The sequence below is a fragment of the Pristiophorus japonicus genome, chromosome 4 (genome assembly GCF_044704955.1).
Source record: "Pristiophorus japonicus isolate sPriJap1 chromosome 4, sPriJap1.hap1, whole genome shotgun sequence".
NCBI lineage: Eukaryota > Metazoa > Chordata > Chondrichthyes > Pristiophoridae > Pristiophorus > Pristiophorus japonicus.
The window spans coordinates 155,592,175-155,607,795 of NC_091980.1; the positions used below are offsets into that span (position 1 = coordinate 155,592,175).

The window sequence follows — 15,621 nt, forward strand, 5'->3', positions numbered from 1 at the left end:
GATATCGGGGCTGTTAATGATTGGATATCGGTCCAGTTAATGTTTCGATATTGAACTCGTTCATGATTGGATATCGAATCTGTTAATGATTGGATATCGGGCCAGTTAATGATTGGATATCGAACCAGTTAATGATTGGATATCGGGCTAGTTAATGATTGGATATTGAACCAGATAATGATTGAATATCGAACCAGTTCATGATTGGATATCGGGGCTGTTAATGATTCGATATCGAACCAGTTAATGGCTGGAAATCGAACCAGTTAATGATTGGAAATCGAACCAGTTAATGATTGGATATCGGGCCAGTTAATGATTGGATATCGAACCTGTTAATGATTGGATATCGGGCCAGTTAATGTTTGGATATCGAACGAGTTAATGATTGGATATCGAACCTGTTAATGATTGGATATCGAACCAGTTAATGATTGGATATCGAACCAGTTAATGATTGGATATCGAACCAGTTAATGATTAGATAACTGTCCAGTTGATGATGGGATATTGAACCAGTTAATGATTGGATACCGAACCAGTTAATGATTGAATGTTGGGGCTGTTAATGATTGGATATCGGTCGAGTTAATGTTTGGATATTGAACTAGTTAATGATTGGATATCGAACCAGTTAATGATTGGATATCGGGCCAGTTAATGATTGGATATCGAATCTGTTAATGATTGGATATCGGGCCAGTTAATGATTGGATATCGAACCTGTTAATGATTGGATATCGGGCCAGTTAATGTTTGGATATTGAACCAGTTAATGATTGGATTTCGAATCTGTTAATGATTCGAAATCAGGCCAGTTAATGATTTGATATCGAAGCAGTTAATGATTAGATATCTGTCCAGTTGATGATGGGATATTGAACCAGTTCATGATTGGATATCGAACCAGTTGATGATTGGATATCGCACCTGTTAATGATTGGATATCGAACCAGTTGATGATTGGATATCGCACCTGTTAATGATTGGATATCGGGCCAGTTAATGATTGGATATCAGGCCTGTTAATGATTGGATATCGGGCCTGTTAATGATTGGATATTGAACCTGTTATTGATTGGATACCGGGCCAGTTAACGATTGGATATCGAACCAGTTAATGATTGGATATCGGGCCACTTAATGATTGGATATCGAACCAGTTAATGATTGGATATCGAACCTGCTAATAATTGGATATCGAACCAGCTAATGATTGGATATCGGGGCTGTTAATGATTAGCTATCAAACCAGTTAATGGTTGGATATCGGGCCACTTAATGATTGGATATCGAACCAGTTAATGATTGGATATCTGTCAAGTTGATGACTGGATATTGAACCTGTTAATGATTGGATACCGAACCAGTTAATGATTGGATATCGGGGCTGTTAATGATTGGATATCGGTCCAGTTAATGTTTGGATATTGAACTCGTTCATGATTGGATATCGAATCTGTTAATGATTGGATATCGGGCCAGTTAATGATTGGATATCGAACCAGTTAATGATTGGATATCGGGCTAGTTAATGAATCGATATCGGGCCTGTTAATGAATGGATATCGGTCCAGTTAATGATTGGATATCGGGCCAGTTGAAGATTGGATATCGAACCTGTTAATGATTGGATATCGAACCAGTTAATGATTGGATATCAAACCTGTTAATGATTGGATATCGAACCAGTTAATGATTGGATATCGAACCTTATAATGATTGGATATCGAACCAGTTAATGATTGGATATCGGGGCTGTTAATGATTAGCTATCGAACCAGTTAATGGTTGGATATCGGGCCACTTAATGATTGGATATCGAACCAGTTAATGATTGGAAATCGAACCAGTTAATGATTGGATATCGCGCCAGTTAATGATTGGATGTCGAACCAGTTAATTCTTGGCTGTCGAACCTGTTAATGATTGGATATCGGGCCAGTTAATGATTGGATATCGAACCAGTTAATGATTGGATATCGGGCTAGTTAATGATTCGATATCGGGCCTGTTAATGAATGGATATCGGTCCAATTAATGATTGGATATCGGGGCTGTTAATGATTCGATATCGAACCAGTTAATGGCTTGAAATCGAACCAGTTAATGATTGGAAATCGAACCAGTTAATGATTGGATATCGGGCCAGTTAATGATTGGATATCGAACCTGTTAATGATTGGATATCGGGCCAGTTAATGTTTGGATATCGAACGAGTTAATGATTGGATAACGAACCTGTTAATGATTGGATATCGAACCAGTTAATGATTGGATATCGAACCAGTTAATGATTGGATATCGGGGCTGTTAATGATTGGATATCGAACCAGTTAATGATTGGATATCGAACCAGTTAATGATTAGATAACTGTCCAGTTGAGGATGGGATATTGAACCAGTTAATGATTGGATACCGAACCAGTTAATTATTGGATGTTGGGGCTGTTAATGATTGGATATCGGTCGAGTTAATGTTTGGATCTTGAACTAGTTAATGATTGGATATCGAACCAGTTAATGATTGGATATCGGGCCACTTAATGATTGGATATCGAATCTGTTAATGATTGGATATCGGGCCAGTTAATGATTGGATATCGAACCTGTTAATGATTGGATATCGGGCCAGTTAATGTTTGGATATTGAACCAGTTAATGATTGGATTTCGAATCTGTTAATGATTCAAAATCAGGCCAGTTAATGATTTGATATCGAAGCAGTTAATGATTAGATATCTGTCCAGTTGATGATGGGATATTGAACCAGTTCATGATTGGATATCGAACCAGTTGATGATTGGATATCGCACCTGTTAATGATTGGATATCGAACCAGTTGATGATTGGATATCGCACCTGTTAATGATTGGATATCGGGCCAGTTAATGATTGGATATCAGGCCTGTTAATGATTGGATATCGGGCCTGTTAATGATTGGATATCGAACCTGTTATTGATTGGATACCGGGCCAGTTAACGATTGGATATCGAACCAGTTAATGATTGGATATCGGGCCACTTAATGATTGGATATCGAACCAGTTAATGATTGGATATCGAACCTGCTAATAATTGAATATCGAACCAGTTAATGATTGGATATCGGGGCTGTTAATGATTAGCTATCAAACCAGTTAATGGTTGGATATCGGGCCACTTAATGATTGGATATCGAACCAGTTAATGATTGGATATCTGTCAAGTTGATGACTGGATATTGAACCTGTTAATGATTGGATACCGAACCAGTTAATGAATGGATATCGGTCCAGTTAATGATTGGATATCGGGCCAGTTGAAGATTGGATATCGAACCTGTTAATGATTGGATATCGAACCAGTTAATGATTGGATATCAAACCTGTTAATGATTGGATATCGAACCAGTTAATGATTGGATATCGAACCTTATAATGATTGGATATCGAACCAGTTAATGATTGGATATCGGGGCTGTTAATGATTAGCTATCGAACCAGTTAATGGTTGGATATCGGGCCACTTAATGATTGGATATCGAACCAGTTAATGATTGGAAATCGAACCAGTTAATGATTGGATATCGCGCCAGTTAATGATTGGATGTCGAACCAGTTAATTCTTGGCTGTCGAACCTGTTAATGATTGGATATCGGGCCAGTTAATGATTGGATATCGAACCTGTTAATGATTGGATATCGGGCCAGTTAATGTTTCGATATCGAACGAGTTAATGATTGGATAACGAACCTGTTAATGATTGGATATCGAACCAGTTAATGATTGGGTATCGAACCTGTTAATGTTTGGATATTGAACCAGTTAATGATTGGATATTGAACCAGTTAATGATTGGAAATCGAACCTGTTAATGATTGGATATCGAACCAGTTAATGATTGGATATCGGGGCTGTTAATGATTAGCTATCAAACCAGTTAATGGTTGGATATCGGGCTACTTAATGATTGGATATCGAACCAGTTAATGATTGGAAATCGAATCTGTTAATGATTGGATATCGGGCCAGTTAATGATTGGATATCGAACCTGTTAATGATTGGATAACGGGCCACTTGATGATTGGATATCGAACCAGTTAATGACTGGAAATCGAACCAGTTAATGATTGGATATCGAACCAGTTAATGATTGGATATCGGGGCTGTTAATGATTAGCTATCAAACCAGTTAATGATTGGATATCGGGCCACTTAATGATTGGATATCGAACCAGTTAATGATTGGAAATCGAACCAGTTAATGATTGGCTATCGGGCCAGTTAATGATTGGATATCGAATCTGTTAATGATTTGATAACGGGCCACTTAATGATTGGATATCGAACCAGTTAATGATTGGATATCGAACCTTATAATGATTGGATATCGAAGCAGTTAATGATTGGATATCGGGGCTGTTAATGATTAGCTATCGAACTAGTTAATGGTTGGATATCGGGCCACTTAATGATTGGATATCGAACCAGTTAATGATTGGAAATCGAACCAGTTAATGATTGGATATCGCGCCAGTTAATGATTGGATGTTGAACCAGTTAATTCTTGGCTGTCGAACCTGTTAATGATTGGATATCGGGCCAGTTAATGATTGGATATCGAACCAGTTAATGATTGGATATCGGGCTAGTTAATGATTCGATATCGGGCCTGTTAATGAATGGATATCGGTCCAATTAATGATTGGATATCGGGGCTGTTAATGATTCGATATCGAACCAGTTAATGGCTTGAAATCGAACCAGTTAATGATTGGAAATCGAACCAGTTAATGATTGGATATCGGGCCAGTTAATGTTTGGATATCGAACCAGTTAATGATTGGATATCGAACCAGTTAATGATTGGATATCTGTCAAGTTGATGATTGGATATCGAATCTGTTAATGATTGGATACCGAACCAGTTAATGATTGGATATCGGGGCTGTTAATGATTGGATATCGGTCCAGTTAATGTTTCGATATTGAACTCGTTCATGATTGGATATCGAATCTGTTAATGATTGGATATCGGGCCAGTTAATGATTGGATATCGAACCAGTTAATGATTGGATATCGGGCTAGTTAATGATTGGATATTGAACCAGATAATGATTGAATATCGAACCAGTTCATGATTGGATATCGGGGCTGTTAATGATTCGATATCGAACCAGTTAATGGCTGGAAATCGAACCAGTTAATGATTGGAAATCGAACCAGTTAATGATTGGATATCGGGCCAGTTAATGATTGGATATCGAACCTGTTAATGATTGGATATCGGGCCAGTTAATGTTTGGATATCGAACGAGTTAATGATTGGATATCGAACCTGTTAATGATTGGATATCGAACCAGTTAATGATTGGATATCGAACCAGTTAATGATTGGATATCGAACCAGTTAATGATTAGATAACTGTCCAGTTGATGATGGGATATTGAACCAGTTAATGATTGGATACCGAACCAGTTAATGATTGAATGTTGGGGCTGTTAATGATTGGATATCGGTCGAGTTAATGTTTGGATATTGAACTAGTTAATGATTGGATATCGAACCAGTTAATGATTGGATATCGGGCCACTTAATGATTGGATATCGAATCTGTTAATGATTGGATATCGGGCCAGTTAATGATTGGATATCGAACCTGTTAATGATTGGATATCGGGCCAGTTAATGTTTGGATATTGAACCAGTTAATGATTGGATTTCGAATCTGTTAATGATTCGAAATCAGGCCAGTTAATGATTTGATATCGAAGCAGTTAATGATTAGATATCTGTCCAGTTGATGATGGGATATTGAACCAGTTCATGATTGGATATCGAACCAGTTGATGATTGGATATCGCACCTGTTAATGATTGGATATCGAACCAGTTGATGATTGGATATCGCACCTGTTAATGATTGGATATCGGGCCAGTTAATGATTGGATATCAGGCCTGTTAATGATTGGATATCGGGCCTGTTAATGATTGGATATTGAACCTGTTATTGATTGGATACCGGGCCAGTTAACGATTGGATATCGAACCAGTTAATGATTGGATATCGGGCCACTTAATGATTGGATATCGAACCAGTTAATGATTGGATATCGAACCTGCTAATAATTGGATATCGAACCAGCTAATGATTGGATATCGGGGCTGTTAATGATTAGCTATCAAACCAGTTAATGGTTGGATATCGGGCCACTTAATGATTGGATATCGAACCAGTTAATGATTGGATATCTGTCAAGTTGATGACTGGATATTGAACCTGTTAATGATTGGATACCGAACCAGTTAATGATTGGATATCGGGGCTGTTAATGATTGGATATCGGTCCAGTTAATGTTTGGATATTGAACTCGTTCATGATTGGATATCGAATCTGTTAATGATTGGATATCGGGCCAGTTAATGATTGGATATCGAACCAGTTAATGATTGGATATCGGGCTAGTTAATGAATCGATATCGGGCCTGTTAATGAATGGATATCGGTCCAGTTAATGATTGGATATCGGGCCAGTTGAAGATTGGATATCGAACCTGTTAATGATTGGATATCGAACCAGTTAATGATTGGATATCAAACCTGTTAATGATTGGATATCGAACCAGTTAATGATTGGATATCGAACCTTATAATGATTGGATATCGAACCAGTTAATGATTGGATATCGGGGCTGTTAATGATTAGCTATCGAACCAGTTAATGGTTGGATATCGGGCCACTTAATGATTGGATATCGAACCAGTTAATGATTGGAAATCGAACCAGTTAATGATTGGATATCGCGCCAGTTAATGATTGGATGTCGAACCAGTTAATTCTTGGCTGTCGAACCTGTTAATGATTGGATATCGGGCCAGTTAATGATTGGATATCGAACCAGTTAATGATTGGATATCGGGCTAGTTAATGATTCGATATCGGGCCTGTTAATGAATGGATATCGGTCCAATTAATGATTGGATATCGGGGCTGTTAATGATTCGATATCGAACCAGTTAATGGCTTGAAATCGAACCAGTTAATGATTGGAAATCGAACCAGTTAATGATTGGATATCGGGCCAGTTAATGATTGGATATCGAACCTGTTAATGATTGGATATCGGGCCAGTTAATGTTTGGATATCGAACGAGTTAATGATTGGATAACGAACCTGTTAATGATTGGATATCGAACCAGTTAATGATTGGATATCGAACCAGTTAATGATTGGATATCGGGGCTGTTAATGATTGGATATCGAACCAGTTAATGATTGGATATCGAACCAGTTAATGATTAGATAACTGTCCAGTTGAGGATGGGATATTGAACCAGTTAATGATTGGATACCGAACCAGTTAATTATTGGATGTTGGGGCTGTTAATGATTGGATATCGGTCGAGTTAATGTTTGGATCTTGAACTAGTTAATGATTGGATATCGAACCAGTTAATGATTGGATATCGGGCCACTTAATGATTGGATATCGAATCTGTTAATGATTGGATATCGGGCCAGTTAATGATTGGATATCGAACCTGTTAATGATTGGATATCGGGCCAGTTAATGTTTGGATATTGAACCAGTTAATGATTGGATTTCGAATCTGTTAATGATTCAAAATCAGGCCAGTTAATGATTTGATATCGAAGCAGTTAATGATTAGATATCTGTCCAGTTGATGATGGGATATTGAACCAGTTCATGATTGGATATCGAACCAGTTGATGATTGGATATCGCACCTGTTAATGATTGGATATCGAACCAGTTGATGATTGGATATCGCACCTGTTAATGATTGGATATCGGGCCAGTTAATGATTGGATATCAGGCCTGTTAATGATTGGATATCGGGCCTGTTAATGATTGGATATCGAACCTGTTATTGATTGGATACCGGGCCAGTTAACGATTGGATATCGAACCAGTTAATGATTGGATATCGGGCCACTTAATGATTGGATATCGAACCAGTTAATGATTGGATATCGAACCTGCTAATAATTGAATATCGAACCAGTTAATGATTGGATATCGGGGCTGTTAATGATTAGCTATCAAACCAGTTAATGGTTGGATATCGGGCCACTTAATGATTGGATATCGAACCAGTTAATGATTGGATATCTGTCAAGTTGATGACTGGATATTGAACCTGTTAATGATTGGATACCGAACCAGTTAATGAATGGATATCGGTCCAGTTAATGATTGGATATCGGGCCAGTTGAAGATTGGATATCGAACCTGTTAATGATTGGATATCGAACCAGTTAATGATTGGATATCAAACCTGTTAATGATTGGATATCGAACCAGTTAATGATTGGATATCGAACCTTATAATGATTGGATATCGAACCAGTTAATGATTGGATATCGGGGCTGTTAATGATTAGCTATCGAACCAGTTAATGGTTGGATATCGGGCCACTTAATGATTGGATATCGAACCAGTTAATGATTGGAAATCGAACCAGTTAATGATTGGATATCGCGCCAGTTAATGATTGGATGTCGAACCAGTTAATTCTTGGCTGTCGAACCTGTTAATGATTGGATATCGGGCCAGTTAATGATTGGATATCGAACCTGTTAATGATTGGATATCGGGCCAGTTAATGTTTCGATATCGAACGAGTTAATGATTGGATAACGAACCTGTTAATGATTGGATATCGAACCAGTTAATGATTGGGTATCGAACCTGTTAATGTTTGGATATTGAACCAGTTAATGATTGGATATTGAACCAGTTAATGATTGGATATCGGGGCTGTTAATGATTGGATATCGAACCAGTTAATGATTGGATATCTGTCAAGTTGATGATTGGATATCGAATCTGTTAATGATTGGATACCGAACCAGTTAATGATTGGATATCGGGGCTGTTAATGAATGGATATCGGTCCAGTTAATGTTTCGATATTGAACTCGTTCATGATTGGATATCGAATCTGTTAATGATTGGATATCGGGCCAGTTAATGATTGGATATCGAACCAGTTAATGATTGGATATCGGGCTAGTTAATGATTGGATATTGAACCAGATAATGATTGAATATCGAACCAGTTAATGATTGGATATCGGGGCTGTTAATGATTCGATATCGAACCAGTTAATGGCTGGAAATCGAACCAGTTAATGATTGGAAATCGAACCAGTTAATGATTGGATATCGGGCCAGTTAATGATTGGATATCGCACCTGTTAATGATTGGATATCGGGCCAGTTAATGTTTGGATATCGAACGAGTTAATGATTGGATATCGAACCTGTTAATGATTGGATATCGAACCAGTTAATGATTGGATATCGGGGCTGTTAATGATTGGATATCGAACCAGTTAATGATTGGATATCGAACCAGTTAATGATTAGATAACTGTCCAGTTGATGATGGGATATTGAACCAGTTAATGATTGGATACCGAACCAGTTAATGATTGGATGTTGGGGCTGTTAATGATTGGATATCGGTCGAGTTAATGTTTGGATATTGAACTAGTTAATGATTGGATATCGAACCAGTTAATGATTGGATATCGGGCCACTTAATGATTGGATATCGAATCTGTTAATGATTGGATATCGGGCCAGTTAATGATTGGATATCGAACCTGTTAATGATTGGATATCGGGCCAGTTAATGTTTGGATATTGAACCAGTTAATGATTGGATTTCGAATCTGTTAATGATTCGAAATCAGGCCAGTTAATGATTTGATATCAAAGCAGTTAATGATTAGATATCTGTCCAGTTGATGTTGGGATATTGAACCAGTTCATGATTGGATATCGAACCAGTTGATGATTGGATATCGCACCTGTTAATGATTGGATATCGAACCAGTTGATGATTGGATATCGCACCTGTTAATGATTGGATATCGGGCCAGTTAATGATTGGATATCAGGCCTGTTAATGATTGGATATCGGGCCTGTTAATGATTGGATATCGAACCTGTTATTGATTGGATACCGGGCCAGTTAACGATTGGATATCGAACCAGTTAATGATTGGATATCGGGCCACTTAATGATTGGATATCGAACCAGTTAATGATTGGATATCGAACCTGCTAATAATTGGATATCGAACCAGTTAATGATTGGATATCGGGGCTGTTAATGATTAGCTATCAAACCAGTTAATGGTTGGATATCGGGCCACTTAATGATTGGATATCGAACCAGTTAATGATTGGATATCTGTCAAGTTGATGACTGGATATTGAACCTGTTAATGATTGGATACCGAACCAGTTAATGATTGGGTATCGGGGCTGTTAATGATTGGATATCGGTCCAGTTAATGTTTGGATATTGAACTCGTTCATGATTGGATATCGAATCTGTTAATGATTGGATATCGGGCGAGTTAATGATTGGATATCGAACCAGTTAATGATTGGATATCGGGCTAGTTAATGAATCGATATCGGGCCTGTTAATGAATGAATATCGGTCCAGTTAATAATGATTGGATATCGGGCCAGTTGAAGATTGGATATCGAACCTGTTAATGATTGGATATCGAACCAGTTAATGATTGGATATCAAACCTGTTAATGATTGGATATCGAACCAGTTAATGATTGGATATCGGGCCAGTTAATGATTGGATATCGGGTCTGTTAATGATTGGATATCGGGCCCGTTAATGATTGGATATCGAACCTGTTATTGATTGGCTATCGGGCCAGTTAATTATTGGCTATCCGGCCAATTAATGATTGGATATCGAACCAGTTAATGATTGGATATCAGGCCAGTTAATGATTGGATATTGAACCATTTAATGATTGAATTTCGAACCAGTTAATGATTGGATATCAGGGCTGTTAATGATTAGCTATCGAACCAGTTAATTGTTGGTTATCGGGCCACTTAATGATTGGATATCGAACCTGTTACTGATTGGATATCGGTCCAGTTAATGTTTGGAAATTGAACTAGTTAATGATTGGATATCGAATCTGTTAATGATTGGATATCAGGCTAGTTAATGATTCGATATTGGGCCTGTTAATGATTGGATATCGGTCCAGTTAATGATTGGATATCGGGCCAGTTAATGTTTGGAAATTGAACTAGTTAATGATTGGATATCGAATCTGTTAATGATTGGATATCAGGCTAGTTAATGATTCGATATTGGGCCTGTTAATGATTGGATATCGGTCCAGTTAATGATTGGATATCGGGCCAGTTGATGATTCGATATCGAACTTGTTATTGATTGGATATCAAACCTGTTAATGATTGGATATCGAACCAGTTAATGATTGGATATCAAACCTGTTAATGTTTGGATATTTAACCAGTTAATGATTGGATATCGAACCTGTTAATGATTTGATATCGGGCTAGTTAATGATTGGATATCGGGCCTGTTAATGATTGGATATCGGGCCTGATAATGATTGGATATCGGGCCCGTTAATGATTGGATATCGAACCTGTTATTGATTGGCTATCGGGCCAGTTAATGATTGGATATCCGGTCAATTAATGATTGGATATCGAACCTGCTATTGATTGGCTATCGGGCCAGTTAATGATTGGATATCGGGCCACTTAATGATTGGATATCGAACCAGGTAATGATTGGAAATCGAACCAGTTAATGATTGGATATTGAACCAGTTAATGATTGGATATCGAACCTGTTAATGATTGGATATCGGGCTAGTTAATGATTGGATATCGGGCCTGTTAATGATTGGATATCGGGCCTGTTAATGATTGGATATCGGGGCCTGTTAATGATTCGATATCGAACCTGTTAATGATTGGATATCGGGCCAGTTAATGATTGGATATCGGGCCACTCAATGATTGGATATCGAACCAGGTAATGATTGGAAATCGAACCAGTTAATGATTGGATATTGAACCAGTTAATGATTGGATATCGAACCTGTTAATGATTGGATATCGGGCTAGTTAATGATTGGATATCGGGCCTGTTAATGATTGGATATCGGGCCTGTTAATGATTGGATATCGGGCCCGTTAATGATTCGATATCGAACCTGTTAATGATTGGATATCGGGCCAGTTAATGATTGGATATCGGGCTAGTTAATGATTCGATATCGGGCCCGTTAATGATTGGATATTGAACCTGTTATTGATTGGCTATCGGGCCAGTTAATGATTGGATATCCGGCCAATTAATGATTGGATATCTAACCTGCTATTGATTGGCTATCGGGCCAGTTAATGATTGGATATCGGGCAACTTAATGATTGGATATTGAACCAGTTAATGATTGGATTTCGAACCTGTTAATGATTGGAAATCAGGACAGTTAATGATTTGATATCGAACCAGTTAATGATTGGATATCGGGCCAGTTAATGATTGGATATCGAACCAGTTAATGATTGGATAACGAACCAGTTAATGATTGGATATCGAACCAGTTAATGATTGGATATCGAACCAGTTAATGATTGGATATCGGGGCTGTTAATGATTGGATATCGAACCAGTTAATGATTGGATATCGAACCAGTTAATGATTGGATATCTGTCCAGTTGATGATGGGATATTGAACCAGTTAATGATTGGATACTGAACCAGTTAATGATTGGATATCGGGGCTGTTAATGATTGGATATCGGTCCAGTTAATGTTTGGATGTTGAACTAGTTAATGATTGGATATCGAATCTGTTAATGATTGGATATCGGGCCAGTTAATGATTGGATATCGAACCAGTTAATGATTGGATATCGGGCTAGTTAATGATTGGATATCGGGCCTGTTAATGATCGGATATCGGTGCAGTTAATGATTGGATATCGGGCCAGAAGAAGATTCGATATCGAACTTGTTAATGATTGGATATCGAACCTGTTAATGATTGGATATCAAACCTGTTAATGATTTGATATCGCACCAGTTAATGATTGGATATCAGGCCAGTTAATGATTGGATATCGAACCAGTTAATGATTGGATATCGAACCAGTTAATGATTGGATATCGGGGCTGTTAATGATTAGCTATCGAACCAGTTAATGGTTGGATATCGGTCCACTTAATGATTGGATATCGAACCAGTTAATGATTGGATATCGGGGCTGTTAATGATTAGCTATCGAACCAGTTAATGGTTGGATATCGGGCCACTTAATGATTGGATATCGAACCAGTTAATGATTGGAAATTGAACCAGTTAATGATTGGATATCGGGCCAGTTAAGGATTGGCTATCGAACCTGTTAATGATTGGATATCGAGCCAGTTATTGTTTGGATATTGAACCAGTTAATGATTGGATTTCAAACCTGTTAATGATTGGAAATCAGGCCAGTTAATGATTTGATATCGAACCAGTTAATGATTGGATATCAGGCCAGTTAATGATTGGATATCGAACCAGTTAATGATTGGATATCGAACCTGTTAATGATTGGATATCTGTCAAGTTGATGATTGGATATTGAACCAGTTAATGATTGGATATCGAAGCAGTTAATGATTGGATATCGAACCAGTTAATGATTGGATATCGAACCAGTTAATGATTGGATATCGAACCTGTTAATGATTGGATATCGGGCCAGTTACTGATTGGATATCGGGCCTGTTAATGATTGGATATCGGGCCCGTTAACGATTGGATATCGGGCCAGTTAATGTTTGGATATTGAACCAGTTAATGATTGGATTTCGAACCTGTTATTGATTGGAAATCAGGCCAGTTAATGATTTGATATCGAACCAGTTAATGATTGGATATCAGGCCAGTTAATGATTGGATATCGAACCTGTTAATGATTGTGGAGCCAGGTAATGATTGGATATAGGGTCTATTAATAATTGGATACCAGGCCCATTCACCTGAGATGGATAAAGCTAATGTTGCAGCAAAATCCAGAAACAAGATTATTTTCACATCGTACAGCACAGACCGAGATCATTCGGCCCATCGTGCCTGTGCCAGCTCTTTGAAAATGCTATCCACTTCGCCCCACTCTCCCACTCTTCCCCATCGCCTTGAAAATTTTTCCGTTTCAAGTCTACACCCAACTTCCTTTTGAAAGTTACGACTGAATCTGCTTCCACCACCCTTCCAGGCAGTGCTTTCCAGATCAGCACCCCTCGCTGGGTAAAAGGAAAACTCTCCTCATTTCCCTTCTGGATTTTTTTGCCAATTATGTTAAATGTGACCCTCCTGCCACTAAAAACAGATTGTCCCTATCTACTCTGTCAAAGCCCCTCATAATTTTGAACACCTGTATTAGATCTCTCCTTATCGTTCTCCAGTCTAAACAGAAAAACCCCAGCTTCTCTAGTCACTCCGCAAAATTAAAGTCCCTCATCCCTGGTACCATTCTATTAAATCTCCTCTGCACCCTCTCCAAGGCCTTGATATCCTTCCAGACCACAATAGTCCAGCTGGGGCCTAACCAGTGTTTTATAAAGGGCTAGCATACCTTCCGTGCTTTTGTAATATATTCCACTATTTATAAAGCCAAGGATCCCATATGTTTTTTGCACCACCTTTAAAGATGACACACACCCTCAGGTCCCCCTGTTCCTGCACCCCCTTTAAAATTGTGCCATTTCATTTATGTTCCACTCATTTTCCCTTCTAAAATGCATCACTTCACACTTCTCTGCGTTAAATTTGATCTACCAAACATCTACCCATTTCACTAATACATTGCCAGCGGCATCATCAATTGTGACAGTTGACATAGAAATTTACAAAGGGAACTGTTGACAGAGAAGTGACCAAAAACCTTGGCAACATGAACTCAGGGGTGGGGGCAGCAGGTCTGTGCACTGTTGAAATTTTCAGTAATATATAGCTATCTTGTACGTCGGGTATTATGAACCAAGTCAATTTTAACTGTATATAGTCAAAATCTGCATTCTGTGACCTTGTGGTTGTGGGTGGAGACTCCCGCTCCTGATCACTGTCAGTGACCACTGCTTTATGAGGACAGGACTTGAGAGTAATACAGTGTTAGTTCGCCGTACCTTCTCATCTTTTATCCTCAGCAAACCAGCCGTCAGACACGCCTCTCTCCGGACACCAATGACATCGTCTGTGAAGCACTCGAGGAAGCTGGGCATCAGTTGGCCTGTCATCACACCAAGCTGGCCAATGCACGACAAAGCCACGATTCGGATTCTGCTGTCCCCCTTCTCCAGCCTCACCCTGAAAACCAAGTGCACACAATACAAAAGCACCTTGTTTCACCCTCACACACACTGACAGTCCTGTGTTTTATCATCACACACTGACAGTCCCGTGTTTCACCCGCACACACTGACAGTCCTGTGTTTTACCCTCACACACTGACAGTCCTGTGTTTACCCTCACACACACTGAGTCCTGTGTTTCACCCTCACATATTGACAGTCCTGTGTTTTACCCTCACATACTGACAGTCCTGTGTTTACACACACACACTGACAGTCCAGTGTTTTACCCTCACACACTGACAGTCCCGTGTTTTACCCTCACACACACTGACAGTCCTGTGTTTTACCCTCACATACTGACAGTCCTGTGTTTACACACACACACTGACAGTCCAGTGTTTTACCCTCACACACTGACAGTCCTGTGTTTTACCCTCACATAC

The 15,621-nt window shown here is 38.6% G+C and overlaps 1 protein-coding gene across 3 annotated transcripts in view; it reads right to left on the reverse strand.

The window, feature by feature from the left end:
* heatr4 (HEAT repeat containing 4) overlaps window positions 1–15,621 on the reverse strand; it is a 311,409-nt gene that overhangs the window by 131,595 nt on the left and 164,193 nt on the right. For all 3 annotated transcript variants that reach the window (XM_070878686.1, XM_070878685.1, XM_070878687.1), the window contains one exon: window positions 15,011–15,191. In XM_070878686.1, coding sequence (XP_070734787.1) covers window positions 15,011–15,191 — 181 coding nt within the window. The remainder of the gene's footprint in view (window positions 1–15,010; window positions 15,192–15,621) is intronic.